We start from the raw sequence: 27,384 nt of genomic DNA, 5'->3' as shown, positions 1-27,384 counted from the left end.
CCCCACCTTGGTGCCCACCCGCTGTGAGCCAGGAACGTGTGATTTACGGCTGAGTAAGGCATGGCCTCTGACCTTCAGACAAGTCAACAGTGAGCCACGCACACAGAACTGTCCCCCAAGGCAGAATAAAATGAGCGTCAAAGTGCCTGTTCCTGAATGGAGGGAGAAAGCACAGAGGACGGACAGCCATGGAAGAGAAAGCCTCACACAATAGGTGACTCTGAACCAGACTTTACAGGATGGGAAGTGTGTCCCGTGCAAAGGGATGAAAAAGTTGACTGCAGAATAGGTTTAATGAAGTTTACGTTAAATAAAACATGGGTGAAAGCCTTCCGCCTCCAGAACTCTTTGAAGTCTGTTCAAGTTGATGGGCCTGGAGTCCTCACCAATCTGTCTGTTTACCTGGAAGCATTTAACTCCGTGAATATAAATATAAACGCCAGTGAAATGGGCCCCGGATGAACGCCAGTTTACCCCCCGGTGGGGGGGGGGGGAGGGGGGTTTCAAGCAGAAGCTGCTTTTTAAAGCTTCTTCCTGAGCTTCCGAAGGCAACATCCCGGACCTGATGAAGCAGAATTTGGGGGATTGGGGCCACAGCACGTCAAAAGTCTGTTCCTGCTTTGTCCCTGGTCTTCCATAAGCTCAAAAAGGAATCTCACCCTCCTCGAAATTACACATCCTTTTGCTTGCCACGTAAGGCACAAATAGAGGTGTGGGGAGATATGTTAAGAAGGTCACGGCTTTTGGGGTCTTTATCCAGCCTCTCACGTAATGGGCAGGAACCAGTTGTAGGTTAACTTGCAAGGATTCAGCTGACTCCCAGTCACCGAATTCTTACAAAACCTGTGTTTTAACACCCCTGCTGGGGTTGACAAAGACAGCCTCCTGTCAAGAGAGATCAGTTTCTGTAGCACAAACAGGGCCACTCCAGTGTCATTGTGGGTTGCACAGGGTTACGGGGACCCCCTTCCCGTTGTTGACATTGTCGACTTGCGTACTTATTATGACAGTTTTCTGGCAGATTCAAGTAAGAATGTTGCAAGGAAGGGGTGCCTTCCCGGTTTGCACAGTGGCACCGTACGGGCCAGCCAGGGCCCCGGAAATAGAAAGCAGTGTTTTCTGTATAGCCCATCTCCTTTTTCCGTGGATCCCGCAACAGATTGGCTGATCTCAGACGCCTCCCCGCCCCTCCCGCCAGCGTCACAATGTAATGCCACATCTCTGTTTTCTTTCCCATCATGGGGAAGCAGAATTGCATAAGAAGTCCAGAATTGGTGAAATTATGGTCCTCATCACTTTTCTCCTGGGCCTATAGTTGGTGCCCATAATCTGGCAAATGTTTCAGTTCAGTTGCATGAATGGTCATTGACGATCTCATATGAGGTGTGCCTCAAAAATCTGAGAGACGCAGGAATTGATACTCACTTGAATTTCTGCCCTAGAAGTGCGTATGCGAATGATCATGGAATGCATACAGTCCCTGCAGTATTGTGGACTGATGGTAAGCCCACCCAAAAAACAAACAAACCAACAAAGGAAAAGAAAAAAACTAAGAATAAGTCAGCTTCCATTAAGAAAACCCCTTGAAAATCCATCGACCTTCACTTAAAATTGAACCGAGCGCTGTCATCGATTTTGCCTGCCTTTAAGACATCTTTGTATAAAAGCAAGCGTGGCTGTGTCTATCCCGTTAAAAGCGCCCTTAGAAGAGAGAGGTGTTGCCTCTTGGAAGCAGCCCAGTCTTCCCAGGGGCTGCACCCCTACACTCAAGTCTCCCGTTACACTGTGTTTCCAGGCTCTGTCTTCCCTGCATCTGGCTCTTGGTTCGATTCTGACGCTTCTCTATGGCCGGCTCCTGGTATCTCTCAGAACCTTAGCCTCCCCTCCTCAACCCCTTCCTTTGATCACCAAGTAAATCCAGTATTCTTTAAGTACCTCCCACCGCACCTCTTCCTCACCACCCACACCATTAGCCTAGCCATGTGCAGCTCAGTGAGGGCCGCTCCTAATTAGAAATGTGCACAGAAGTCAGGAGCGAGTGAGGCCGGAGACGGTGGGGACTAAGACACGCAAAACATTCCAGCTCAATCGCAGGGCTTGGGGCCCGGCCTGGCCTTTTTTTGAAAGAGTCACGTGTGCCCCTCCTACCCCCACAGCCTGAACGGTGGCACAGGGCTTCTAACAGAACTCCCCGGAGGTGCCTACATTCTGCTTGCTACCTCTGAAAGCTCGGAATCCTCATCAGTGCCTTTTTGCCTTTGCCGCTAATCCCCCTCCTAACCCAGCCCTGCCGGTTCTTTTTGTCCTTGCTCCCTCGCCCCTGGTCTTCCGCTTCTCTGACACCCTCCTGATCCAGCTGGGCATCACCTCGTCCTTGACGCTCTGCAAAAACCTCTGTAAATATCCTTCCCGCCCTGCGTTTCCCCCTCGAGTGCATGCTGTATTAGGATGTGACCAAATAACACCTTGTAAAACAAAATTTCCTGACGTTTCCCCACCCAGCCCCTCTTTGCCCATGACGTCAAGTGCAAACTCCGGCCATTTCCAGACTCGCCATCACTGGGTTTCTCTCTCCTTGCAACTATATATCTGAGTGCTCCCTCCCACCAGGTGACCAGCCCAGTGCTGGCGCTGTTTCTCACGCATCCCGTCCTCCTTGTGGACCGTGAGTTACGCTGTGTTCCCAGGTCTGCGATGCTCTGCTCCTTCTCTCTGAACGAATCCAGCTCTTCACGGTCTAGCCACCTCGCATGACCTTTACCGCGAGATTTTCTCCAGGTCCCAGCCTGCACTGATTTCTGTTTTCCCTGCATTCCTAGAGCACACGTTACCAAGGATTAACCCTTCACTTTGCTACTCATGGCTTATGTGGAAGATGACAGGGTCATTTGTTTCCCAAACCATGACACTTTGGAGAGTGAAAATGGTCCTCTTAACCATTTCACCGGGAAAACAGGCATTTTGAACCTTCCTGAACAAATCAGGATACGCGGTCATCCTATTTATGTTTGGGCATCTTGTCTCCTCAACAAGACCGTAAGCCCCCGTGGGGCAGAGACCATGTTCTGTATTTACTCTGCATATGCCTTGTCACATGAAACAGTGCCACTCACATAATTAATGATGAATGAATATAGGAAGAAAGGAAAGAGAGACAGAAGGAATGAGGCGGTCAATTTCTCTTCACTGAAAAACGTGGCTTCTTAAAAATGTAAATACAACTCCACTACATCGGATGGACACAGGGCACGAATGATGGAATAACGACACAGCTTCTCCATGACGACTCGGAGGAGGGCAGCTGAAATCAAAGAAGGCAGAATATAAGTCTGAAGGTGCGAAGAAACACCAACAGACAAATCGAGTGGTACCCAGCAGTCGGCCAGATTGCATCAAGGTGATCCCGGATATTAAACCCAGTTTGGACAGGGGAGGCTCTGAAAACTCTTGATTGTTGCTGAATGTCCTAGAGCAGCCTCCACGGTAGGTAATGTGGAGAGACTAGTGGGTCAGGCTTCCATTCACACCGGAGAGTAATTCTCTTCCAAACGTTAAGTATAATAATGGTATTACGGGACCATGATTTGAATAAACCCAATAATGGAAGCCATAAGCAGGCCTGGTAAGCCATTTCCTGCTTTGGCCATCTCAGGACTTCTTGATACCTAAGGATGCTTATCCATCCATGTGGTTTTTTGGCCCTCAGCATCATGGCACCGTGGCGCCTCAAGGACAGTATCAGAGAGAACTCTGAGAACTTTTATTTCGACAGTCTCAAAATATGAGCTCCCAACTCTCCTATAACTGACCTCAATGAGGAGGGAGTTGTCACCATTAAAACACAACAGAGAACAAAAGCCTTGCTCTGAGGCATCGGGCCAGTCCTGACACCCAGTGTCGTCACCCTGAGGTCACACCGCCACACGACAGCCACGGGGGGGAGGGGCAGGGATGGTGGCAAGTGGGTTGATCTGGTGACCGAATCCTCATAGGCGAGACCCTGTCGCTGCCACTGCCCTCCTAGCTCCTTGCTCTTGTCTTCATACCTCGGCCGTCCCTGAGTGGTAGTGAGGGACAGAATGATACCTGAACTTCTGGAACGTGCCCTAACGGACTCTAGGACTGTGAGTACAGCTTCCAGCCTTACTGCTCAGGGCGTGAACTCTGGACTTCACGGAGTGACTTTGAAAGTTCCTACTGCAGGGAACCCAAGCTTTAAAAACGGAGAGGCGAACTCCGTACTTTCTCCTCATCGTGTCTGTGCAGAGCGGACAGACACAGAAGCGCTGTGAGCGGCCGAGCTCAGGCAGAGGGAGCACTGGTGTCCGTGTGGCCCTTCTGCCACTTGCCTGACTCTTTGAACGGATGATCCTCTCGGCTCTGATCTGTAAAATAAGTGACTTCTATATTTCCAAGATGCCTTCCAAGTAGCATTTCTATAAATCTGTGATTCTGAAACATTCTTCTTTGCCCAGAAAAGGGAGTAAATAGTAAAACACCATGACATCAGAACTTGTTATTATCCAGACCTTAATATCTCGCAGATATAATTTATTCCGTTGAAATATAGCAAACATGTTAAACAAACATGTGTTGTAGCAGCAAGCCAGGGGAAAGTGTTAATCATATTTCCCACCAAGCCGTATTATAAATGAGCCCTGCTGAGGGCTCTCTTAAGTCGAAGTAAATTTAAAATTAACTTTGTTTAATTTGAGAAACCGCTAAAGGCACTTTCTTGTAGACAGAGATGCCATTGTAGCAAAAGGAAGACAAGAGTATTGTTCTTTTCCGCCAGACTGCCGTGGCCTCAAATCTTTGAGAACCGCTGTGATTAAACAAGATTGCTCAGACCTCAAAGTCCCACCAGTTGGGGGGTACTGAAAAGGAGCCTCGTGGGTGTAGATTTACTCCTGATTCTGCCGTGAAGGTCTTGAAACATGACCTCTCGGGGAAAAAAAAAAAAAAAAGGTGGGGATTGGCTAATTTTTAAAGTCTCTCCCAGTTCAGAAATTCAGAAATTCCATGCTTCCATCATGTTAGTCCAGATTCTCAGAAGCAAACCTAGAGAATTAAATAAATATAACTGGGAATCAATTTTCTGGATAGCTAGGGCCCTTTCCATTACAACAACCAATCGAAAATCACGGCCCCGCACAGGGATCGGCACTAGGGGACCAACAATTTGACGGTCAGCATGGTCAGGTTTCGCTCTCCTCGACCAGCTGACTGCCCTACAGTCTCTGGCATAGATAATTCAGTAGGATATTCTCATTTCATCAATAAACACGTTATTGTTGGCCTCACTGTACTTTATTCACGTGTGAGTTAAAGATTTCGTTTTTAGGCACTTTAGTTGACGGACTGTGCTAAATCTCATTGTTAAATGAAATCCGAAATGAACTTCGAGGGCTCAGGGTCATCTCAAGACCTGTGGCTGTTTACCGAAGGAATTCTTGACTTCTTTCAAGTTAAGTCACAGACCAGAGCAAAATGATTCTCAGGTTTATTCTGTCACCAACTGCTGCCTGACCTGTGCCGGCCACGCACGAGACAGCCGTGATCTCTGCCCCTGCCGAGCATGGCGTCTTGGTAATCGCTAAACGTTGTTATTTTGAAAACCACGGGTTAACGAACTCGGGGCGGGGGGGGAGGGGACTTGCCTGGGAAGGTCACATCTCAGCCGAGACCTGGGGGGTGATGGACTGACGCTTTTAGGCAGGCAAGTCGAAGCCTTCTCCAGGCTGACCGTGAGGGAGAGCGGATGGAAGCAGTGGATTGAGATCCGGTCAGGATTGATGTCACGGCATTGTCCTAGGAGAAACTTTCTGATTCCTTCATAGGCTGGCATTTGTCCCCGTTAGCAGAAGTGGGAATAATAGTATTCCTCTTTATCGTGAATGTGTTGAAGACATTTTCCAAGATTCATTTTCTCTCCACCTTCCCACCGAGATTAAAAACAGATGTTATATTTAGTTCGTACCCACCTTCTTTATTTTTTTTAAAAATCAAAACGTTCTGCCTTCTATATCCTGTCTTCCTCCCACTCCAAGTAACCTGAAGTTGGTGCGAATCTCTCCCATTTATGTTTTTCTACGTTATTGCCTAGGTGTGTGTCCGGAAATCCCATTGACTATGGTCTTACGAATTTATGAACCTACATACACAGCCTCATACTGTACTTTTGCAAATTTGTGTCTTTTTTTCCCCAAGATTTATCCATCTCGGTATATTATAAATCTCATTTTTTCATCTTAACTGCGAAACCATACAAAGAAAGCAATTTTTTTCTCCAGTTTTCTACTAAGGGACAGTTAGGGTCGTTCTTGTGCACAGTTGCCAATGGCAACAGTCACCTTTGTGTTTCCTGTGGCTCATGTAGGAGTTTCTCCATGGGACACGCAGGGAGCGGAATGGAGTCACAGCGTATGAGCAACTTCAGCCTCATTAAGCGTTGTCAGATGGCTCTCTGACGTGACATATCATTTATATATCCACCAGCAACGTAAAAGAGATGCTATTTTTCCTCATTCTTGCCCACACGTGGTGTTAACAAACTTGAATTTGTCCCAGTCTCAAATGGCGCCTCAGTGGTGGATTCCCTGATTATTAATAAGGTTGACCATCATTTCATATTTACTACCATTTGGTTATTTGCCTCTGCGAATGTCCGTCCTTTGCCTGTTTTTTCCATTAGGCTGTTGTATTCTTATTGACTTCTATGAATTCTTTTGTCGGTTGCCTGTGTTACAGATGTTTGTTTTCTCTTACTTTCTAGCCTGTGAAAACTTTGCGTGTGACCTCTTCAGTCACACCAAAGTTTCGATTTAACAGCCAGATGGACTGCTTTGTGCTTTGTGGTTTCTTCTGTGCCCGTTTTAAGAAACTCTCCCGACCATAATAGAATGGTGTTCTCTGCTTCTTTGTCCCAGCCCAAGTTTTATCTTTTATATTCAGATCTTTTTCATCCACTTGGAATTTACTTTTGCCTGAAACGTGAGGGAAGGATTTAATTTGCTTTCCTCCCTGGGCAGTCAGTCATTTTAACCTCATCCTCTTTGTTCACACGAATTGTCAACCCCTCTCAGTCGTACACCGAGCTCACGCTTTACCTGTTTGCACTTGGTCTTTTGTCTGCCTCTGAGCCTGCGCTACCCAGCTTTCATTCGTCTAGCACTGCGTGAGCTCTTAGTATCTTACAGCTCCTGTCCTCCCTCCCTGTGTCCCCTCCCGCCCTTCCCCTCTGCTTCCGGTGGGTGTTTGGAGCTCTTCCTCCTCGGCTAGAGCCTGTAGCAATTCTTTGAATGAGGGTCTCTGTGGTGTATCATTTCAGTTTCTGTTCTGGATGTTTCTTTGTGGCACCCTCAGTATCGAAGGACGTGGAGTCTAGGGGGATAATCTGTTCTGGACTGAGGGTTGTTTCTGCAGGGCAACTTGAAAACCTGCCACCGTCTTCCAGATTTTGTTGCTGTTGTGGGTCTGCTCCGAGTCCGTTGTTCTTTTATAGATAAACCGTCCTATCTGTCTGGCTGCTTTCAAGACCTCTTTGCTTTCCGTATTCTCTGTTTTCTTTCTAGCTGTATATTTTTACTAATTTGCTGGGTTGTCTAATTTGTCATCGTAAGAGCAGGGTTCGGTGGTCATTCACGTGTAATCGACGGTGGGCTAAGAATCAGGCTCTACTCCAGGGGGTAAAAAATGATCTCTTCGGGAAGGCTCTTTTGGTCTCAAAACACAGTGTTACTATCGCTGCCTTAGGAAGAAGCTGTTTTGTGAGCCTGCAGGATAGAAACAGCCTGCCTGCACGCTGCTTGCCTTCCTCCCAGGTGACACTCATTCTCTCTGGCTCCTTTCTCTCTGCAGTCGGCTTCGTCCTCCTCCTTACCGGCGTCCTCTGCCCGGTTTCTGTCGCCTCCCCCCTGCCACAATTCCGGTTTGCAAGGTGTGTCGGGGCCACTCAACACCAGGAGTCTCGGCTTTGCCTACTATTGCTAAAGCCCTCATCCTCTCATTGTTTGCTGTTCTGAGGAGCTCAGCCTTTTGTGCAGTCTGCAACTTAGCCTTAGGTCAGGTGCCCATCGCTGCTGTGGTCAGGCTGTGCTGCGGAGGGCACAGGTACGAGACATCCCTGCCCAGTTTGGCAGCGGGGGCTGGGGTGGGCCGTTTCTCACAGGCATCCTTGAGCTTGGCCAGCCCCACACCATCCAGCTGCCTTTGGTTCAACTCAGACCTTCTGCATAGTTTTTCATTCCAACATCTTGATTCCAAGAAGTGAGAGTACTGGGTTGTGACATCAAATGCTTCAGATACTGGAAAGACAACCCCTCCCCCCTTTACACATTAATTAGCTGCATCATAGCTTATCCATCAGGCCCTTGTAGGTCTGGTTATCGTGAGCTGGTTTCTTGGGCGTGAACCCCTGGGTGGTCTGGTCAAATCAGAGTTTGTACCTGCACGGCGGAGAGCCAGTCCCTAGGCCAGGAACACCTGCCCCAAGATACGGAGCATCGGCCCACCCCACACCATCAGCCAGCCCTTCTTCTAGCTCTTTCCCTTTCCCTCCTAGTACCTGAACTTCTACACTTCTTGTGACTTCAATAAATCACAATGGGTTTGGAACGGGTAACAAGCCCATGACTTGTGGATTTCAGCTGTCCCCATGAATTTGGTAAATGAAGCACCATAATATCATCAAAGGAAAGATACTCTATTAGAGTCCTAGTGGGCCAGAGTCATCAGTCTCCAAGCCAAAAACACCTGTAGACCCATCCTACCCAAGGCCCAGTCTCCTTCTCCCTTCCTTGCTTCAGGCCAGCCGGCCCCTTTGGTCTAGAAGGGAGGTGATCTCACAACCCACCTGGCCCTCTGCCCTGCTGTCCACTGTGCTTCTGTTTTGGGCAAATGAAAGCAAGACCAGCGTTCAGAGCATTCGCAGGGAAGCCTGAACTTAGCTATTGATTTGCTTATATTTAGAATTCAGTCGTTACTCTCTTACAAGATCTGTGTGCTCATATATAACTTTAAAGTAAAAATTAAATAATTTAGGGTGCCTGGGTGGCTCAGTCGGTTAAGCATCCAACTTCTGCTCAGGCCATGATCTCACGGGTCGTGGGTTCGAGCCCCACATCAGGCTCTGTGCCGACAACCCAGAGCCTGGAGCCTGCTTCGAGTTCTGTGTCTCCCCCTCTCTCTCTGCCTCTCCCCTGCTCATGCTCTGTATGTGTCTCTCTCTCTCTCAAAAATGAATAAACATTAAAAAAATTAAAAAAAAAAAAGGAAAGAGGGGCGCCTGGGTGGCGCAGTCGGTTAAGCGTCCGACTTCAGCCAGGTCACGATCTCGCGGTCCGTGAGTTCGAGCCCTGCGTCGGGCTCTGGGCTGATGGCTCAGAGCCTGGAGCCTGTTTCCGATTCTGTGTCTCCCTCTCTCTCTGCCCCTCCCCCGTTCATGCTCTGTCTCTCTCTGTCCCAAAAATAAATAAACGTTGAAAAAAAAAATTTTAAAAAAAAATAAAAAAAAATAAAATAAAATAAAAAAAAAAAAAAGGAAAGAGCAAAAACAAAATTTTAATTTATGCACAAAACAATCCCTATGAGCCGTGCGGTCTGGGGCCGGTTTTTTAACCTGCCTGTACCTTGATTGTGTCTATAATGCAGGATTGAAAATACCTGCACCATCAGGTTACAGCAAACATTAAATGAGATAGATGTGTAAAGTGCTTAGCTCGTGGGAAGCTTCACAGAATAAAGAGTAAAGGAAAGAGGAATGTGCCGGAAGGTGCCGGTGGCCTTCCAGCGGCTCCCAGGTGAGCAGGGGGAATGTGCACAGCCTGCAGGGAAAGCTAGTCTCCTCCGCCTGAGGGCTGGTCCGAGCGCTCCCACTCCTCGGCCCAGCCCCAGGACCCTCCTGCAGGGAGCTCTCGTTCTCACCCTTGTCCCCGGCCCCTCTCACGCTCTGGGAGATTGGCGGCGCCCGCGAGGCCCCGGCCTTCAGTTTTGCTTGACGTCCACCTTGATTTCCACTCGTCCGTTTGACCGTAACTTAGAACTGCGTCATCAGAGCAGAGGTTGGGCTCTCACTGCCGGCCAGGTGTAGCCTAGGTAGGAGGCTCCATAGCGACATTAAAACTCTGTAGGTCCCCTCTTGCTTCTCAAAGTGTGCGATCCAGTGACTTCCTTCAAAAAGCCACACCATATTCTGTTTCTCCCGGCAAAGGGAGCCAGAAGAATCCAAATTAAGGGTCCTCTAGGAACCATTGTGTGAACAGATAGCTGTTTGGGGAACGCGGCCAATCCCCTCTGTTCTCAGCATGTCACATTCAGACACACTATATACCGCCTGTTCATTGATGATTACATTAAATGCCGCGTTCCCAGGGAAGGATCTGCTCAGCCACCACTAGCTTATTCATTATTTATATACAATTAAAGGGCACGCTTCGAATGAACACGAGCGTATGAGAAAAGCCATTCTTCATGTACACATCAGATTGAACATTTGTCATTTCCCTAGTGACTTAACGTACTCTCTGTACCTTGGGACCTCAAATTATATTAAGCACCGGAGATGCTTTAACTCTTTTATTTAGTTTAATTGTTGGCCTTAGTCCGCTTGTTGGGATTATTTGGACTTGTTTAAAATTAGCCCTTGCTTCTCCTTAATATATTAGAATGGAAGAAGAGGGAAATTTCTTTTTAGTACCTATTGCATTCTAAGGATGAATGCAAATTGTTCTATGATTCTTAATGACCCACTATTAACATAGTAGGAAACCCAGTGCATTAATGCAATGCCTCTTTTCACATCATTACTCCTAATGGAACTGTTACCAGGATAATAGCTTGACCTTTCGCTACAGATTCAGACAGCAAAATATATTCTGCTTACTCGATACCTCTATTCACATAGCATATTGAGCATTTTCGGATCAATACAATGACAATCTTTTTGGCCTTGTTCTAAGGTCTCATCTGCACAAGTTACACAGTATAGGATTGTGTCTTCGGTAGACAGATTCAAGTTAAAAGTCTCTTTTAAGTTTGAATGTAATCCATAAAACAGAATGTCAGTAATACTCACAGTGGAAATATTTGTTTATATAGGTATTTTTCGAGAAGCCTAGTGCTGTGCCTTCAAAGGTCTTAGACACAGACCCGGGAGACAGAGATCTCTCTGGCTTCTTTTTATTGTACCCAGATAAATTTTGATTTTTTAATGTTTAATTATTTTTGAGAGAGAGAGACAGACAGACAGACAGAGCTCTAGTGGGGGAGGGACAGAGAAAGAGGGACACACAGAATCCGAAGCAGGCTCCGGGCTCTGAGCTATCAGCACAGAGCCCAACATGGGGCTTGAACCCATGAACCGCGAGATCACAACCTGAGCCAAAGTCGGACACCTAACCGACTGAGCCACCCAGGCACCCCTGTACCTGGATAAATTTTAACTGAAAAAAGAAAAAAAAAATAGCCAGAAATTGTTGCCATTTTAGTGGGTGACGGTATTTGGGCCCAAGATTAGATTGGAAAGATCTGCTGAGAAGCCCCTCACGGAATGGGAGAAAACATTCCAGAGCCTTCCCTTTGGTTCTCCTAAACTTGGTTGTTGACATTGACATATGTGGTTGCTGGGAGTCATTCTGCATAATCCACATCAACTTTGCAATTTGGAACCACTACTTTCTAGTGTGTGCTAATTTGGAGCCATGGATCTCGCAATCTAAGAAAAGAGGGGTTACTATGGAAATGAATTATACAAATAATATTACCGGGAGGGAGATGTTTACCTGGTAAGATGATATGTAAGACCATTTTTGTGGTACACATTTTCATATAAACTAATAGCATGCTAAATGCAATTAATTATTCTCTTCTGTTTGTTAAAATAGGACTTCGAGAACCTTTTGGCAACTCTCTGGTTAGGAAATGTTACTGTGGGCATCTGGATGTGATACGACCTTGTTTCTTTAACTGTATTCTATGAATTTAAAACTTCCTACTAATGCAGATAGGCGTTTCTTCCCCAATTAGTCTAAATTCATGAGCTCTTGTAATCGCTGCCATTAGAAACCAAACTGGAAAATATGCTTGTTCATCAAATATTTATTGACTTCTTGCTCAGTACGGGACACTGTGGTCAGTGCTCTGAGGGAGACCAGATTAATGAAGACCTTTGAAGTGGTCTACAGTCTGGCAGAGGAGATTCAAGATCACACCTACCTCGGGGATATCGCGTCCCCTGCATCCCTCCCGAGGGGAGACCGCCTGCTCGCCCATGTTCACATGCCATGTACTGGGGAGCCTGGGGGATACTCCCCCCGACCCCTGACCCTTAGTTCTACTTCCCAGTCATCACCCTTCCTCCGCACAGCTGGGGCTGGGGTGGACCCTGTCCATCAAGGCTCTTATCACAGCTACGCGACTTCCTCTCGCTCTCAAGTCCTGCTGGCACCTTGAGTGGCTTCACTGTGCCCATGAACGATCCGCCTGGCCTTCCAGCCACATCATGCCCGGCCCTCGTCCACGGTGACCACACCTCAGCGCTCTCCTACAGAGCTCCGCTGCTGATGCTTTCTACCCCAGCCTGACACTCTCAACTGCCCTTACTCTGTCACCTCCTTGCCAACCCCACTGCTAGGCCATTCCCCGATCCCCAGAGATTTCTCCAAGTGTGTGAGCCTCTTTCCGGCTTTACTTCCTTCCCAGATTCGTGTAGGGAGGCAGGGAGCGAAGAAAGCAGAGGCAATTAATTGCAGCCGACCTCTTCCAGTGCTTTGTATCCTTGTCCTTCTGCCAGAACTGTCCAGCAGAGTCCTACCCTGGGCCGGTCCTGCCATCCGGTGGTACCACACCCAGCTCGGAGCTGCGAGGTGCCACGGGATCGTGGCCCGCTCTTGTGCTTGGCGTCCTGACATCCTCAGTCGGCTGCCTTCCTATTCTTCTTCTTATCAGAGGCAATTCCAGACCTTCCCCACGCTCTCCGTACCCCTCACTGTGGAGCCACTGAGTCTCGGGAGTGATTGGCCCAGCCTGTGCCACTTCTAAATCTACCCCATTCCCCATCCCGTCCGGGCTCAGAGGGGGCATCTTCTTCCTGTTCAAGGACAGCCTCCACTTCTGGGCCCCACCACCTCAGCCGTGGTTCCCGTGACTGCCTCCTGCCTTCCCCAGAATCCTGGCTTCCCTCAGCCTGTAAACCAGGCCCGTGTCTCCCCAGCCTGCAGCCCTCCCCCAGCTTCCCCTCCAACCCCTCATCTCTTCCTTCCCCCACGGAACCCGGGTTTTTCTGGAATGCCATCTGTGGCCACCCTGCCGCTCCCTCGAGGGCCTCCCGTGACACTGCGAGAACCGCCCTGCCCGACCCTCTCTTGCACTTCAGACGGTTGTCTGTTGTCCTCTTTAGCACCACTCGCCCTTCTTTACGAGACCTCACTTCCGGTTCCCCCGACTTGGCCCTCAGAAGCCAAGCTTGTGCGTTCATCTCCTTTCAGCTGGGGTTCCCTCTGGCCCTGTACTCGGCCCACCCAGTGCTGTTCTGTCGCTGTGTTCTCGCTAGCTGACGTTCTTGTTGCCTCAATCACCACATAGAAATATGTGCCTCCCGGGGCGCCTGGGTGGCTCAGTCAGCTGAGTGTCCGACTTCAGCTCAGGTCATGATCTCATGGTCTGTGGGTTCAAGCCCCATGTCGGGCTCTGTGCTGACAGCTCGGAGCCTGGAGCCTGCTTCGGATTCTGTGTCTCCCTCTCTCTCTGCCCCTCCCCAGCTCATGCTCTGTCTCTGCCTCAGTCTCAAAATGAATAAAAAAATTAAAAAAGAAAAAGAATCATGTGCCTCCCAGGCCCGTATCTTCTGCCTGGACCCCTTCCCTGAATCCTGTCCCCGCCCCCATGGGTGCTCCACCAACACCCCAAATCAGCATGGCCCAAACCAAACCCAGTCCAGCCTGCCTTGCCCCTCAGACATTCCCTTGCTCCCATATTTACCAGGTCATAGGATTCCCCAGAAATGCCAGTTCTAGATACCATTCCAGTCACCTGCCGCCTTCACTCTCGCTGCCCTTACACAGAGGACAGCAGTGGCTTCCTGCAGGGAGCCCATGCCTGCTTCCACTCCCAGACCTAGACCCTCCACTGCCCCTCTTCACCACGTCCTCCATGACTGGATGGGCTACCCTTGTGTATGGGCTTCTTCCTCTTTCAAATGATTTCCTGATGCTAAGTTCCTAGGAGCAAGATTCTCAGGTATCAAGCCCCTCGTTCTGTATTGACCACCTCATTTCCCAGAAGGGTTCTGCCATTTATGCCAACGGCAATGTTTGAATGTGCCGGGTCCCCACCATTTTAGCAGTGTTATTAGCCTAACATTCATTGTGTTTCTAATTTAGTAGAGACAAAATGTGTTTTGCAGTTCTTTGGTTTATATGTTTTCTGAACATCTTTCCTAGATACACTTTGTTCATCTGTAGAGACTTTTGAAGTTGCTCTTTTATTTGAACAAACTCTTTTGGGGCGGGGGGTAGATATTGAACCTTTTTGGTCGTATTTAGCACAACGAGCTTTTCTCGTTCCAAGGAAATGTTTCTTTTTCATTCAATAGAAATGTTACAGTTTTGGGGCACCTGGGTGGCTCAGTCAGTTGAGCATCTGACTTGGGCTCAGGCCATGATCTCATAGTTCATGAGTTTGAGCCCCGCGTCGGGCTCTGTGCTGACAGCTCAGAGCCTGGAGCCTGCCTCGGATTTTATGTCTCCCTCTCTCTGCCCCTCCCCTGCTTGCTCTCTCTCTCTCTCTCTCTCTCAAAAATAAATAAACTTAAAAAAAATTAGCTTTATATAATTGAATCTGTCAACATTTTCCTTGGTCATTTCTTTTTTAAAAAGAAACCTTTAAAGCTTTAAAACCACCAGTACTTTAAATACCAAGAAGGCAATGTGAGTGTAGGTCTTGTCCTTACAGAGAGCAGGTAGCAAAGATGGGGTGTGAAGGCGCTCGGGGGTAGAGGGAGTCAGAAAGGTCCACAGCAGCTCTGAGATGGGCAGCCATACATGGTGTAGCTTTCATAAAGCCATTGTCCTGTCTCCCTCTCGTCCTGTCACACGATTCTCTCCATAGTTCCCCCTGTGCTTACCAGGTAGCTCTCCTAGGTGCTGGCACAGCACGCAAGAGGCTGACTCAAAGTACAAATGGGGACTTTCATTAAGACACACTGCACAGGGGCATCTGGGTGGCTCAGTCGGTTAAACTCCCGACTCCTGGTTTGGGCTCAGGTCATGATCTCACTGTGAGTTCAAGCCCCGTGCCGGGCTCTGCACCTGCTTGGGATTCTCCCTCCCTCTCTCTCTCTGTCTCAAAATAAATAAACTTAAGACACAACTGCATTATTATTGAGTACTGATTTAGTAGGAATCACCACGAGAACACCATCTTTCTGTGTAATCTTGCATGAGATTAGATTTAACAACAGTAATAATACATTTGCTGAATTTTTTCATGGGGCCAGTGGACCCATAGGAAGCGTTTTCTTCTCTGCCCATAAGACACATACACGCAGGTGGAAAGAGCAGTACCATAGAACTGCTTCTATTTTATAGCCGGTTTCGTTCCGAAGCACAGTTCACTGTATATGAGCAGGGCCCCTGCCAACCTCCGTCTTTACCAAAGGAATGTAATGTGGGGATTGAAGCCACGCACTACGGAACTGACGTCTTCTAGAAATACGCCCTTTTTTTTTTTTTTTTTATTCTTGGGACATATTCCCATTTCAGATCTGCATGTTTTTTTATTTGCTGAAGTATTTAACACTATTTCACATTTTCTTTCAGTCTTCACAGAAAAATACTGTACCGCTAATCATGTGGATAAACTTCCTGGCCCGAGAGACTGGGTACAGATTCTACAGGATCAAATTAAACTGGCCAGAAGAAGGTTAAAAAGAGGCTCAGGTATGAATAAGCCGTGAGAAAATAATTGCCAAAGCCCTCAATTGAAATCTTGGACGTTGTAAAATACGATTCTTTGCTCCATGGTATTTTCACTGTCTTTTTGTCTTTTGAAGGAAAAGCTCTACCTAATGTGCTGTGGTTTCTATTTTAAAGTCTTAGGCAAATGAATTTGGAAATTCACCTGAAGATTAAATAGTAAAAATTCTGTCAGACCATTTAATTTTAACAGTATAAACGAAGAAGATGGCTAATCTTATGTTGTGGCTTTATGTGTCTTATCTGTGAAGCTGGGTCTCTCTTGTGTGACTTCCTTCTGTTTGCTATTGACTTTTGTTTGTTTGGATTTGCATGACTTTCATAAAAAATACCAGTTGCTTAAGGTAACAAAAATAACAATAACCCTCCTATCAGAAACACCACATGAAACAGATTAAGTCAAGTGTGTATTTTTCAAATCTGGCTTTGGGGATTCTGAGATTATTTTAGTTGAATTATGACTATTTGGATTTGGTCATTTGAGGCCTCAAATGACAGCCAATGTACCAGTGAAGAATCCCCTCGAGGCCAGTTTTTTGCCATCATGTAAGAATAATCATCTCTAGGAGGCCACAAACCTCTAGATACTATTTTTAAAATAAGCAATCAGGGGCACCTGGGTGGCTCAGTCCGTTAAGCGTCTGACTCTTGATTTCGGCTCAGGTCATTATCACAGTTCGTGAGTTCGAGTGTGGAGTGGGCTTGAGATTCTCTCTCTGCCTCTCTCTGCACTCCCCCCCTCCCCTGTCTGAAAATACTTCTCTCGGAATAAAAAATAAATACAGCAAACAATTCTGATCAAACCTCAGGACACCCGGCCTGCTAAGAGCCTCCGTGTTTCTATAGCTGGAGAACGCCCAGTTTCGGAGACGGGCTCCAGACAGGGACTGTCATACATCTGGCTGGTACAGAGGCCCGGAGAACAGCAGCACAGATGCGTGGGCCTGTGTCTCTACCAGATCCTTTATGTGAACTCACAATGTACTAGAGCAGTGAGTGGCCTGAGTCAGCGAGCGCCCTGGGGGAGAGCTCCCGGCACAGGCTGGGAGCACCCTCGAGGCTGCAAGACTTGGCCGTAAGGGACCAAGTGCATCTTCACTGTGAAAAACCTTACAGCTCGCTTCTGTAAAGTAGCCATCAGGACTTCACATATTTAGCTGTAGAGGATTTTTTTTTTTAATTAAAATCTTCTCTTCCTCTTTTTTTTTTTTTTTTTTAACCGTTTGCTTCCTTTTGCACTAATTGAAGCTCTTTATAAAGAGCAGTGGACTACTGCTTCTTGTCATTGGTGGAAACGTATTGGGTAGCCTGTGGGCAGCAAGGTGAAGCGGAGTCCAGAGACCTGGCTCTGCGGTCTCTCTGCTCTTTACCAGCCCCGGACCTCAGGCAAGTCACTCCACCCATCCAGTCCTCTGTGTCTCTCTCATGACGCAGACAGAAAAATAAAGTCTGCTTCACACTTGTCATGAGGTTCCAGATCTGTCATACAGGAATGTCTTCATAAACAAAACGAGCGTGCCCTCTGAAAACGTCTGTATTGGTGCTCGGCGGCACCGGGAGCCTCCTCGTGTCCCAGGTCAGAGGGCCAAGTGCCCCCTCTGTGCCCGGCGGGGGCCCCCCTCTGCTCCTCTTGTCCCAGCATAACTGCTACTGATGCCCTCTTCACCCACAGAGGTTTTGGGGCTTGGGTGATAAATCATCCCCTCACCCTTCCCCCAGCTCTCTCCGTTTCTCTGCCTTCTTTTTTGTAATCTACAAATCATCGCAAATAAATGCAGTGAGGTACACTGGGGAGAACAGGTCTGAATTCCCAGCTCCCGTCTGCCATTTACAAATTCCTGGGACCTTCTCTGAGCCTCAGGCTTTCCATATATATAACAAGGCTAATACCTACCCTCTTGGGTGTTTTCAGTGTCAGAATCAGACAATGTAAGTTTTGCCACTAATATAGAGCTGACGCGGAATGCTCAAAAAGTGTTCATGCCCTCCCCTCCTTCCCTCTGCCGCCCAAAACAAAACAGAACTATTCCTTCAACCCTACCATTTCTTTTTTTAAAATATGTTTTAAATGTTTATTTATTTAAGAGACAGCACGTGTGTGGGAGGGGTAGAGAGAGAGAGGCAGACAGAGAATCCCAGGCAGGCTCCTTGCTGTCAACTCAGGCCCTGATGTGGGGCTCCACCCCACAAACCGTGAGATCATGACCTGAGCCGAAATCAAGGGTCAGTGTCTTAACCAACTGAGCCACCCAGGAGCCCCTATCCCTGCCATTTCTTAAAACCGCCACCGTCTCTTTCTCCGGAAGGTGTTGGTCAAATTTCCTCCCAAAGGGTTTGCATTCCCTGAGTTGGCTTCCCCGACCTGTTTAGAACCCAATGCATTTTGTCCTCTGGCCCCGCACCTCTACAGATGCTCTTCCTACAGTCACCACGGAGATCAGATTCCCCTTCTGTTACACCAACACTCTGTTTGACCTGCATGTTGATTTTGACTCCGTCGGATCTCATCCTTCTTAAAGTCTCTTCCCTTGGGTTCTGGGGTTTCCCTGTCTTTGCCTCTCCTCCTGGTTCTCCTGCACTGCCTTCCGTCTAATCCACGGCCTCCCCCTCCTTCGGTCTAATCCACGGTCTAAACCACGTGGTTCGCTTTCCATTCCTGGTGCTGTTCTCATTCTAAAGCCTCATCCAGGACTTGAACTGTCCCACCATTGCTGACTCACCAGTGTGTAGCTCTAGATGTGGCCATGTCCCAAGACCCTAGACTTCATTCTTTGAGAATTACATCTGTTTCGTGCCCCAACCCTGATTAGACACTTCTAGCTTCCTGTCTTCCCCAAACACAACCCCTTCTACAAACCCCTCCAGCACGGCATGCGGGGTCCTTGACAGGCTAGCCCCACCCTCCTCCCCCACTTCTCTTGCCAGAGGCCTGTGCCTGCCCGCCTCACCAGCGCCTCCTTACTCTGAGAAATGCTGGGCTCTCACACTCATGCTTTCCCTCTGTCCAGAAAACAGCACCTCCTCTTGTCACAGATCTTAAAGGCGACTTCCTCCTGGAGCCTTCATTGGTGGCCGCAGCGCTTTGGTCTTCTGCCAGGGTGACACTCCGGGCTCCTCCAGTGACGAGACCCTCAGGAGCAGAGTCTGCATCGGGGTCGTGTTTCTTTTTTTTTTTTTAATTTTTTCTCAACGTTTATTTATTTTTGGGACAGAGAGAAACAGAGCATGAACGGGCGAGGGGCAGAGAGAGAGGGGGACACAGAATCGGAAACAGGCTCCAGGCTCTGAGCCATCAGCCCAGAGCCCGACGCGGGGCTCGAACTCACAGACCGTGAGATCGTGACCTGGCTGAAGTCGGACGCTTAACCGACTGCGCCACCCAGGCGCCCCTGGGGTCATGTTTCTATCCCAAATGTCTAGAACAGCGTGTGGCACATTGCAGACACACGAGAGTGTTTGTTGAATGAGCCAACGAATCAGTCAATGAAAAAGAAGAGACGATAATCCACAACAAAAAGGTCTTATCGTTTAGCTCAATCTGGTTGCATGAGATCCTGGATAATATTCTACATGTACCTTACCTGACATTCAAGTATTCAAATATTTATTCCACAGGGTGGCAACATCCCCGAGCTCTGTCCCCAGGGACATGGTCCCTAGGACTCCTGGGGATGCCTGTGACCACTTACATGTTGTCCCTTAGTCCTTGGCATCCCTTCCTTCCCCCTTCTCAAGCCCGTTTTCTCATTTCCTTGTGCACACCCCACCTCCTTAGTCCCCTCCCACTTTCCTCTCTTCCCCCTTCTTCTCCCAAAGGTTCAGAGCCGTGTGTCATGGCGGCCTGACCTCACTCAGGGTAGATTAACTGAATAACACGTAGGAAGAGTAACTTCCTGCTAGTGGGTCCCTCCTCCCTTCATATTCCAGGTGTCTGCTGCCTCAGCCTTACTTGCCTTACAAAGGCCCCCTTTTATTATGTAAGCCTCCTTAGACTTCAGTCTCCAGGAAAGGGTGGGGGGGTGAAAGCCTTGTTTTACAGTTGAATGACAGGTGTTACAAAGATAACTGCCCAGTAGATACACAGCAACTAACCCCTTACTGAGCCCTGATGCCATGTTGGGTGCTGTGTTCTCCTCAGTTTTATATCCCAAATCAAATGTCATTTGTTAAGCCTGAATGGTGTCTTTGCTAGTAAGTATTAAGTTGGTCTTGTGTTGCCTAAAATCTGCCTTGGCAATCTTGCCTGTTTGGGTACGGAAGAACTTTGTTTACCTGTTGATTTGCCAGGGGAAATGGTTGAAGCCTAAGATACAAAGACGCTAAATAGGCAGGCCTGAAAGAAATCAAAAATTTGCCATAGTGATGAGACCTGAATTTAATACTCCGTGAGCCCAAAAGAGAGGAAAAGGGCCAAAGTACCCCAAGAACCAGCCACTCGACTTCCTTTGGGTTCTTCCACACACCGGTCCCAGTGATACCGCAAACTTGTAGCCGGAGGTCGGCTCGCATATTCCTGCACCCCTGCCTAGGGTCCACAGAAGCTGCCTGGTGTCGGCCTGCTCCACAGGGTGGAATGTGAAACATGCCTGGAACAACTTGGGAGCTTGAGGGAAAAGAAGTGTACAAATCCAGAGTACGGAGTCTACTGGTTAGGTACCGCAGGGTCAGCTCGGAGAAAGGAAGAGGGCTTTGGGCTCCAGAACACGTGCCTCTCGCTGAGGAGATGATTACAAGTCCCTAGGGGACCTGAAAAGTCTAAGTTTGAAGACAAACCTCTGAAGGGAGAAGACATGAAAAGTAGAGAGAATACTGAGTATATATGGAGTGCACCGCGGAAGGCTGGTCTCAGACACTCAGAAACAGCCTTCCTGGTGTTAAAAGGAAAACGAGAGGCCCAAAATGGAGTCTCTTGTGCTAGGTCACATCACCAGACTGCACTTTCAACCTCCTCCAGAAATGTAGTTTGAACTGGTCATTGAGGAATCTTCTGTTTGTCCCAGAGGAAGGTGGCCTTACCCGAAATAATCGTGTTTTCTCTTGATGACTTCCTTGTCCCCATCTTCTAAAACCTTTCAGTCTGCTGGAGCTCCCTTCTGCCTGCCGGAGGGGACGCTGCCTGATTTCATGAATCACTTGGTAAAGCTAACTCGATCTTCACATTTACCCAGTTGAATTGTTTTTAACGCTGGAAATGGGCCACATGACTAAAATGGGAAGTTTGGCTTAAATTTTGTTTCCTCTTTGTGAGGTATTCTGGAAACCTCTTTGACGTATAGTTTCTATACCATACTTTTTTTTTTTTTTAAGTTTATTTATTTTGAGAGAGAGAGAATGAGAACAAGCAAGGGAGGGCAGAGAGAGGGGGACAGAGGATCTGAAGCGGGCTCTGTGCTGAGAGCAGAGAGCCCGATACGAGGCTTGAACTCATGAACCGTGAGGTCGTGACCTGAGCCAAAGTCAGGAGTTGGATTCTTAACGGACTATACCATTCATTTTTTAACAAAGAGAGGGAAAGATCCATGTATAAAAGCTGGTTGGAAAAAAAGTTAATCCTGATATAAATTTGTGTTTGATAAATTAAAAACAACTGTGTTTCCTCATACTCTATCTTTTATACATAACCACACCTTTTTTTGTTTTTCCTACTGCTAGATGCAGAGACCAATTACTGTGAGCTCTGGAATCCATTCCCTTCCATGCTTCCCCCCAGTGAACACACGTGCACACAGTGGGGACGTCCCTCCACATTCCTGGTTCTCTTTCCCACCGACTGGCCACTGAACACATTTCTTAACCATCCAGCATTTATATTAGTAATTCACATGACACACACATCTCACACACACGTGCCTGTCTGTGCCCAGCGGGATCCCAACCGTAGACCCTTCCGTTCCTGCGGGAGCGCCCTGGTCTTTGGTCATCATCGTATTCGATTCGGGACATTTTCACGTCTGACCACTGATCTGCCTAGATATTTGTGATTGGTGCCTTGGCACTTCTCCTCTGCCTTTTCGGCAGGTTCCTTGTGCATCTGAGAAGGTGGAGGTGGCCAGAGGACAAAAATAGCCCTGAAGTACAGACCCAGGTAGACCAGATGTCAGCCTATCAGCAGTGACCGGCCACATAGGCTCTATTGCCTGATTTTGTCAAATTCTATTACACTAAAGTCTCCTCAAGCAGCTTCAAAGTGGGACCCTTGCAGATTGAGACTAGAGCCACTCGCCTTTCCTTCCTGAGGCTGATAGGAACGGAGAGGCCGACATCAATGACGTTGCTCCCTCTCGTGTTTTTTGTCTTGATTACTCAGTCCAAACGATAACAACAAACAGTGTCTCATAGATGTTCCCACAGCTTCAACCTTATTTATCATATTTGGCTCAATTCCTGGAATTAGGGACAAGCTAACTGGGCAAGCTAATCAACTCAGTGCTCGAGGAAGCCCAAACTGCCTCTAGGAAGAAGTGCTCCATACAGATTTGAGAGGTTGTTGTGCAAACCCAAAGAGAAATTCATTTGGGGCTCCCATCACATGTAATAATTTTTTTCTGTAACTGGAATGATTCCTTTCCCGGTGTGGATTTTTATCATTTTCATTACATTATTTCCTCAGAGCTGAAATCACAATTTTTTATTTGTGTTAGATCTAAGAGTAAAACTGTCACTGCTATTAAATTTTTATTGGACTTGCTCAATCTTTTCTAAATTTCACAACTTGACTGTCACCGGGGAAGAAAGACCGTGAGCTTGTGGTTACAGACAGATGTTATAATTAAATTTCAGTAACACAGCCACGTTCTTCATCCGTGACACTTGGCCCCGTGCGTGCAGCTAACATACACTAATTTACATATAATAATTTGTCTGTTTTTCGGATGCATATGTTCTGTTTTTGCTAAAGCCCAGAATTGCATAGGCCTGGGTTATGAAAGTGGGGATAACGGAGTTACAAAGGGAAGGGCTTTGTTATAACTACATAGAAAGTCATTTTACGTGTAAAGTAGAGAAAGTTACTGAAGTAGAAAATGAACTAGAAGTTGAAGATTTAAAAAAAAAAAAAAGCTCATAGGGATGCATAGGGACGTACATTTGGATTATTAACAGCAAAGAGGGAGATTAGGAGCCCAGGCATGGACCTGACTCACAGCCGGGACGGCGTCACTCACTGGCTGTATTCCCTTAGTCTCTCTCTCTCTTTTTTTTTTTTTTAAGTTTATTTATTGTTTTTCATAATCTCTATACCCAGCGTGGGGCTCGAACCTACAACCCCGAGAAGCAGAGTTGCACGCCCCACCAAGCCAGCCGGGCGCTCCACATTACCTTAGCCTCTTAGCCTCTCTCTGTCCCAGTTCCATTTGCTCAAATGGGCATAAAAACAACCCCCCCCCCACCCCTTTGTAGGGTTTTCTAAGAGTTAAATGACGCGATGTACGTAAATTGCTCAGTAAACGGTAAACATCTAATAAACGGTGGTGGCAGTCGTTGCTATTATTATTACTGAAGACTTTTTAAAATCCTAGACAACTCATCCAGAGAGGAACGCTGTTAACATTTTAGTATGTCCCGTACTTCATCGATAAGCCTATTTTAAAGTGTTGAATCTTTTCCATCTGTCCTAGCGCTTGAGTCGAATGTCTTATGTTATTAAATATTCACCTACAACACCATTTTAGAGGGGAAGAGTAGACACGCTTCTCCAGCCCAAGCTGGTCTCGACTGTGGTGTCTCCGCTGGGCATTTTCTTTGCGGTGGACGTAGCAGGTCAGCAGACAATGGTGGGCGGCAATCTGAGGACAAGGTGTTAGAGAACGAACTGGAGTCAAAATCTTTGAACGTCTCTGACCCCCTGATTGTGTTCAAAGCCACAGCGATAAAAACGGGGGCATGGTATTCGCTTCCCACCAACTCAGCATTACAGCCCGGTGGCACAGGGCAGCCCCACGTGGCTGGCCCCACACGCGCGTGTGCCGCGGCGGGAAGGTGGCCGGGAGAGGAAGCCAGCCCCGGGATGGAGGGAGCAGTCGCCGAAATTCTCCACTTGGCCGTAACGAAATGTTCTGACCTGTCCACAGCATCTGCCCAGAGAGACTGACGGGCCCCATCGGTTATCAGGAGACAAACGAGCGCTTTCTTTTTTACATGTAGCGGAAGGTTTTCTCTGACTGAGGATCTGCCTTTGGAAAACCCTTAAGGAGATTAAAACACAGCAGACGTGAGCAAAGGTTTGCATTTTGAAACGGAGACGTGACAAAGCTTTTGAAGATACACTTATTCCTTCTGACTTTCTCTATGACTAAATTGATGCCAATTTCCAGTCATCTCCGAAGAAGGGCTGATTCTCAGGATTTCCTGAGCCTCGCTCGCGGGGATGGTTAGGGTGGTTCTGGGGATGACCGGGGAAAATTCTGCCACAGCGATTCACCGACCTCTGTGCCTTTGATGATCATGTTTGAACAATTCACCCGGATTCTGAGTGAAGATTTTAAGTCCATGCAAACAAGTGAAAATGAACTGAAATCGTCAATGATTGATAGAATAAGGTCACAAGATAGCAAAAAAAAAAAAAAAAAAAAAAAAAAAAAAAAAAAAAAAAAAAAAAAAAAAAAAATGCAGGAGCAAACTTCCTATCATTATCTTAAAAAAATGTTTGATTTAAATAATGGTACTAAAATCTGTAACGCGAACCAACAGACGCCGAAAAGGGGAAAGAAAGTTGAGCGTATGCATACTGGAATTTTTAAATTGTATTACTGTATTCCGTAAAATCAACGTGCTCCCCGAAACTGACAAGATTTGTTTTCTGTTTGCCACCAGCAGAGGCAGCGGACGGTGATGAGAGACTGGACGGCATCTCTCTACCGCCAACAGGTAAAACACATTTCCATTTCCAACACCCGCTGGAAAATACAGCCCCTGAAAACACTGGCATTGAAAATGTGCGTAACGTCAGAGGTGCAGAGGCTTGAGCAGACTGCTCCTGGCCCCGGCCCTAGGAATCAGAGCTTCTCAGTGCCTTGTGCTCAGAGATATTTTTACATTGAGTATGAAAAGCTCCTTTTGCCTCACGCCCTGTCTCCTAGTCTCAAAAACCTCAGAACAGCAAGCCCTAAGACCTTGGTGTCACAACATGTGCCTCCCCAAACCTGCCGCCGTTGAAAGTACTTTAACAGGAAATGATATTTCTTTTTAGAACAAGGATCACCAGTTCTGTGGTGAAATTCATGTCCGTTCTGTCCCCGTCCACTGCCCCCACCCCAAAAGGGTTTTGAGAGGCAGTCAGTCATTGCTCTTCTTATAACGGGCACCTGACGAATACGGGTGTTTTAAGCGAGTGACTGAAGCAGCCAGTCCGTCTAGCATGGGTGCACATTCCTAGAACCCGAACCAGATCAGCCATAGAACATGGTAAGCCATAGACATAATTCCAGGTTCGTATCCTTTGTGACCTTGGCCTCCTGCCTCTGTGTTGGTTCCTCCCCGAGAGCCCAAGAGACGGGATCTGATCAGTTTGCCAGATGATAATTTATTCCCTCAGTAGTTGTGGGGGCTCTTTATTGACTGCCCTCACGAGACTACCTGGAGATTCTCTGCCCACCAAACCCAGACACCCCCAAAAAACCCTCTAAGTGAAAATGCTCAATTCCAGATTTGGGGTGGCAAGTTTTAAATAAAATTCAGCAAATCTCAGTACAGTAGCCAGTCTGTGTAGGAACTCGGCTAGGTCACCTGTTCCTTGATGGCACTTGTCCCGGGATGGCAAGGAAAGCAGAGCTCGCAGGTAGGACAGACCGGGTGAGCGAGCCTCAGAACGATGAGAAAGCTCAACCGTGCAAACGATGCAGAACCTTCTCGGTCACCGCGTAGCTAAGCAACAGATCGATGGACAAACAAATGAAATGAGCCGCCTGGTGCAAAAAGGACCTGCTTATATCGAGCTCTTCCCATATACGGCCGTCTCCTTGTTGGGCTCTGTTTCCACATTTATGAATTAAGATAATTGAAATGCATGATCTCTATTGTTCCTTCCCATCGTGTCCTCGTCTGTCAGGACAACTCGGGTTAGCCTTGTTCTTATCACACCTGGCCCCCTCCCAGCAGATGCAGGAAATATTACTACCAGTAACGAAATTGTGCATTTCGGGAGGCAGACTTCCTCCCCCGGCTGCCCCAGCCCCGCTGGCCCCGGGGCATTTGGGCCGCCCGTCCTCACTGTCTTCTGACACCCTGGACTTTTGCTGTTATTGAAAGTACTACTATAATCACTTGAAAACCATTCCCCTTGAAATAATACCTTTGCATTTTCCTGTCCGAAGATGGAGGCAGAGAGATGTTTCAGATGAGGAAATTGAACACGGGATGGTAGAACCACCTCATGGAACTGAAAAGAATGTCAAGGAATCTGAGAAAGAAGGAACGTTAGAGATCATCTAGTCCCATCCCTTCTTTTTATCCAGTCCTTTTATTTTACAGGTAAAAAAGCCTGAGGCCCAGAAACACTAAATGACTTTCTCAAGGTCTCACAGCTGGTTGGTGGCTGGGCCGGAGCCCAGGCCTCTCGACTTCCAGCCATTACACCGCATAGCTTTCTCATACCTAAGCCAAAGCCAGCTTTTCTCCGCATGTTTCTTAAAGATCCTAAGAGCTGATGGATGTACTAATCCCTTTAGGATTCCATTCCAGTGTCTGTCTCCACCGTTAGAATGTCCGTCGTTAAGTCTGCCCGAAATCCTCCTGCAGTTTAAACTCAATGAATGACCGGAGTCAGTGATGAGACTAGCGTGTCTTGATGGGCCCTAAAGTAAAACCCCGGGTCTGGGCAGCGTCTTTGAACACAGCGCCACTTCGGACCCTTCCCTCGCGTGTGCCCTAACGAGGCTGCCCCAGAGGTGAAGTCCACCCTTCTTGCACGTGTGAGACTCCCCGGCCAGACTTTCCTGATCTGCTCGATCTGAGCTGGCAGCGGTCGGTCCTGTTTCTAAAGGTCTAACAACGCCTTTATTACCTTTTTAAGGTCTTTTTCCTCTTCCCAAACCCACGTGTGTTGGGGAGGGGCGGGGAGAGGGGCGTAAATCCTTAAGAGTTTGCAAGAACCGGGATTGAGCAGGTCGGGGGGACAGTCAGGCAGTCCAGGGACATTCGCGTCCATCCATTACAGGCAAGCAGCCTTCCGTCTGTCTAGCTTCTACAAGAGCGCCTACGGCTTTTGCAGCGGAAAAACGTAGTTTCTTCGTTTCTTTGCCCTCACGCCCCTGCCGGTAAGTGCGTGTGAGCAGCTCGCAGGAACCCGCACTGTTGGGTCCTGGGCACAAACGCCCGCCCTCGGGGAGCCCCCCGTCCCGGGCGGCAGGCCGGGTGTTGGAGGGCACTCTGGCAACCGCGAGAAAGCGCCCGGGACGGGTGAACACTTTGTGTTGGG

At 47.8% G+C, this 27,384-nt stretch overlaps 1 protein-coding gene across 6 annotated transcripts in view; it reads left to right on the top strand.

Moving 5' to 3' along the window:
• BEND7 (BEN domain containing 7) overlaps window positions 1–27,384 on the top strand; it is a 79,925-nt gene extending 52,541 nt beyond the window's left edge. For 2 of the 6 annotated variants that reach the window (XM_030321075.1, XM_032593825.1), the window contains exons 7-8: window positions 15,816–15,935; window positions 24,783–26,271. In XM_030321075.1, coding sequence (XP_030176935.1) covers window positions 15,816–15,935; window positions 24,783–24,934 — 272 coding nt within the window. In that variant the 3' untranslated portion in view covers window positions 24,935–26,271. The other 4 variants (XM_030321076.2, XM_030321077.2, XM_032593824.1 and 1 more) reach the window with 4 other exon arrangements.

The sequence above is a fragment of the Lynx canadensis genome, chromosome B4, assembly GCF_007474595.2.
Source record: "Lynx canadensis isolate LIC74 chromosome B4, mLynCan4.pri.v2, whole genome shotgun sequence".
Lineage (NCBI taxonomy): Eukaryota > Metazoa > Chordata > Mammalia > Carnivora > Felidae > Lynx > Lynx canadensis.
Note: the sequence above shows the minus strand (reverse complement) of the source record. Positions and strands in the feature narration are given on the sequence as shown.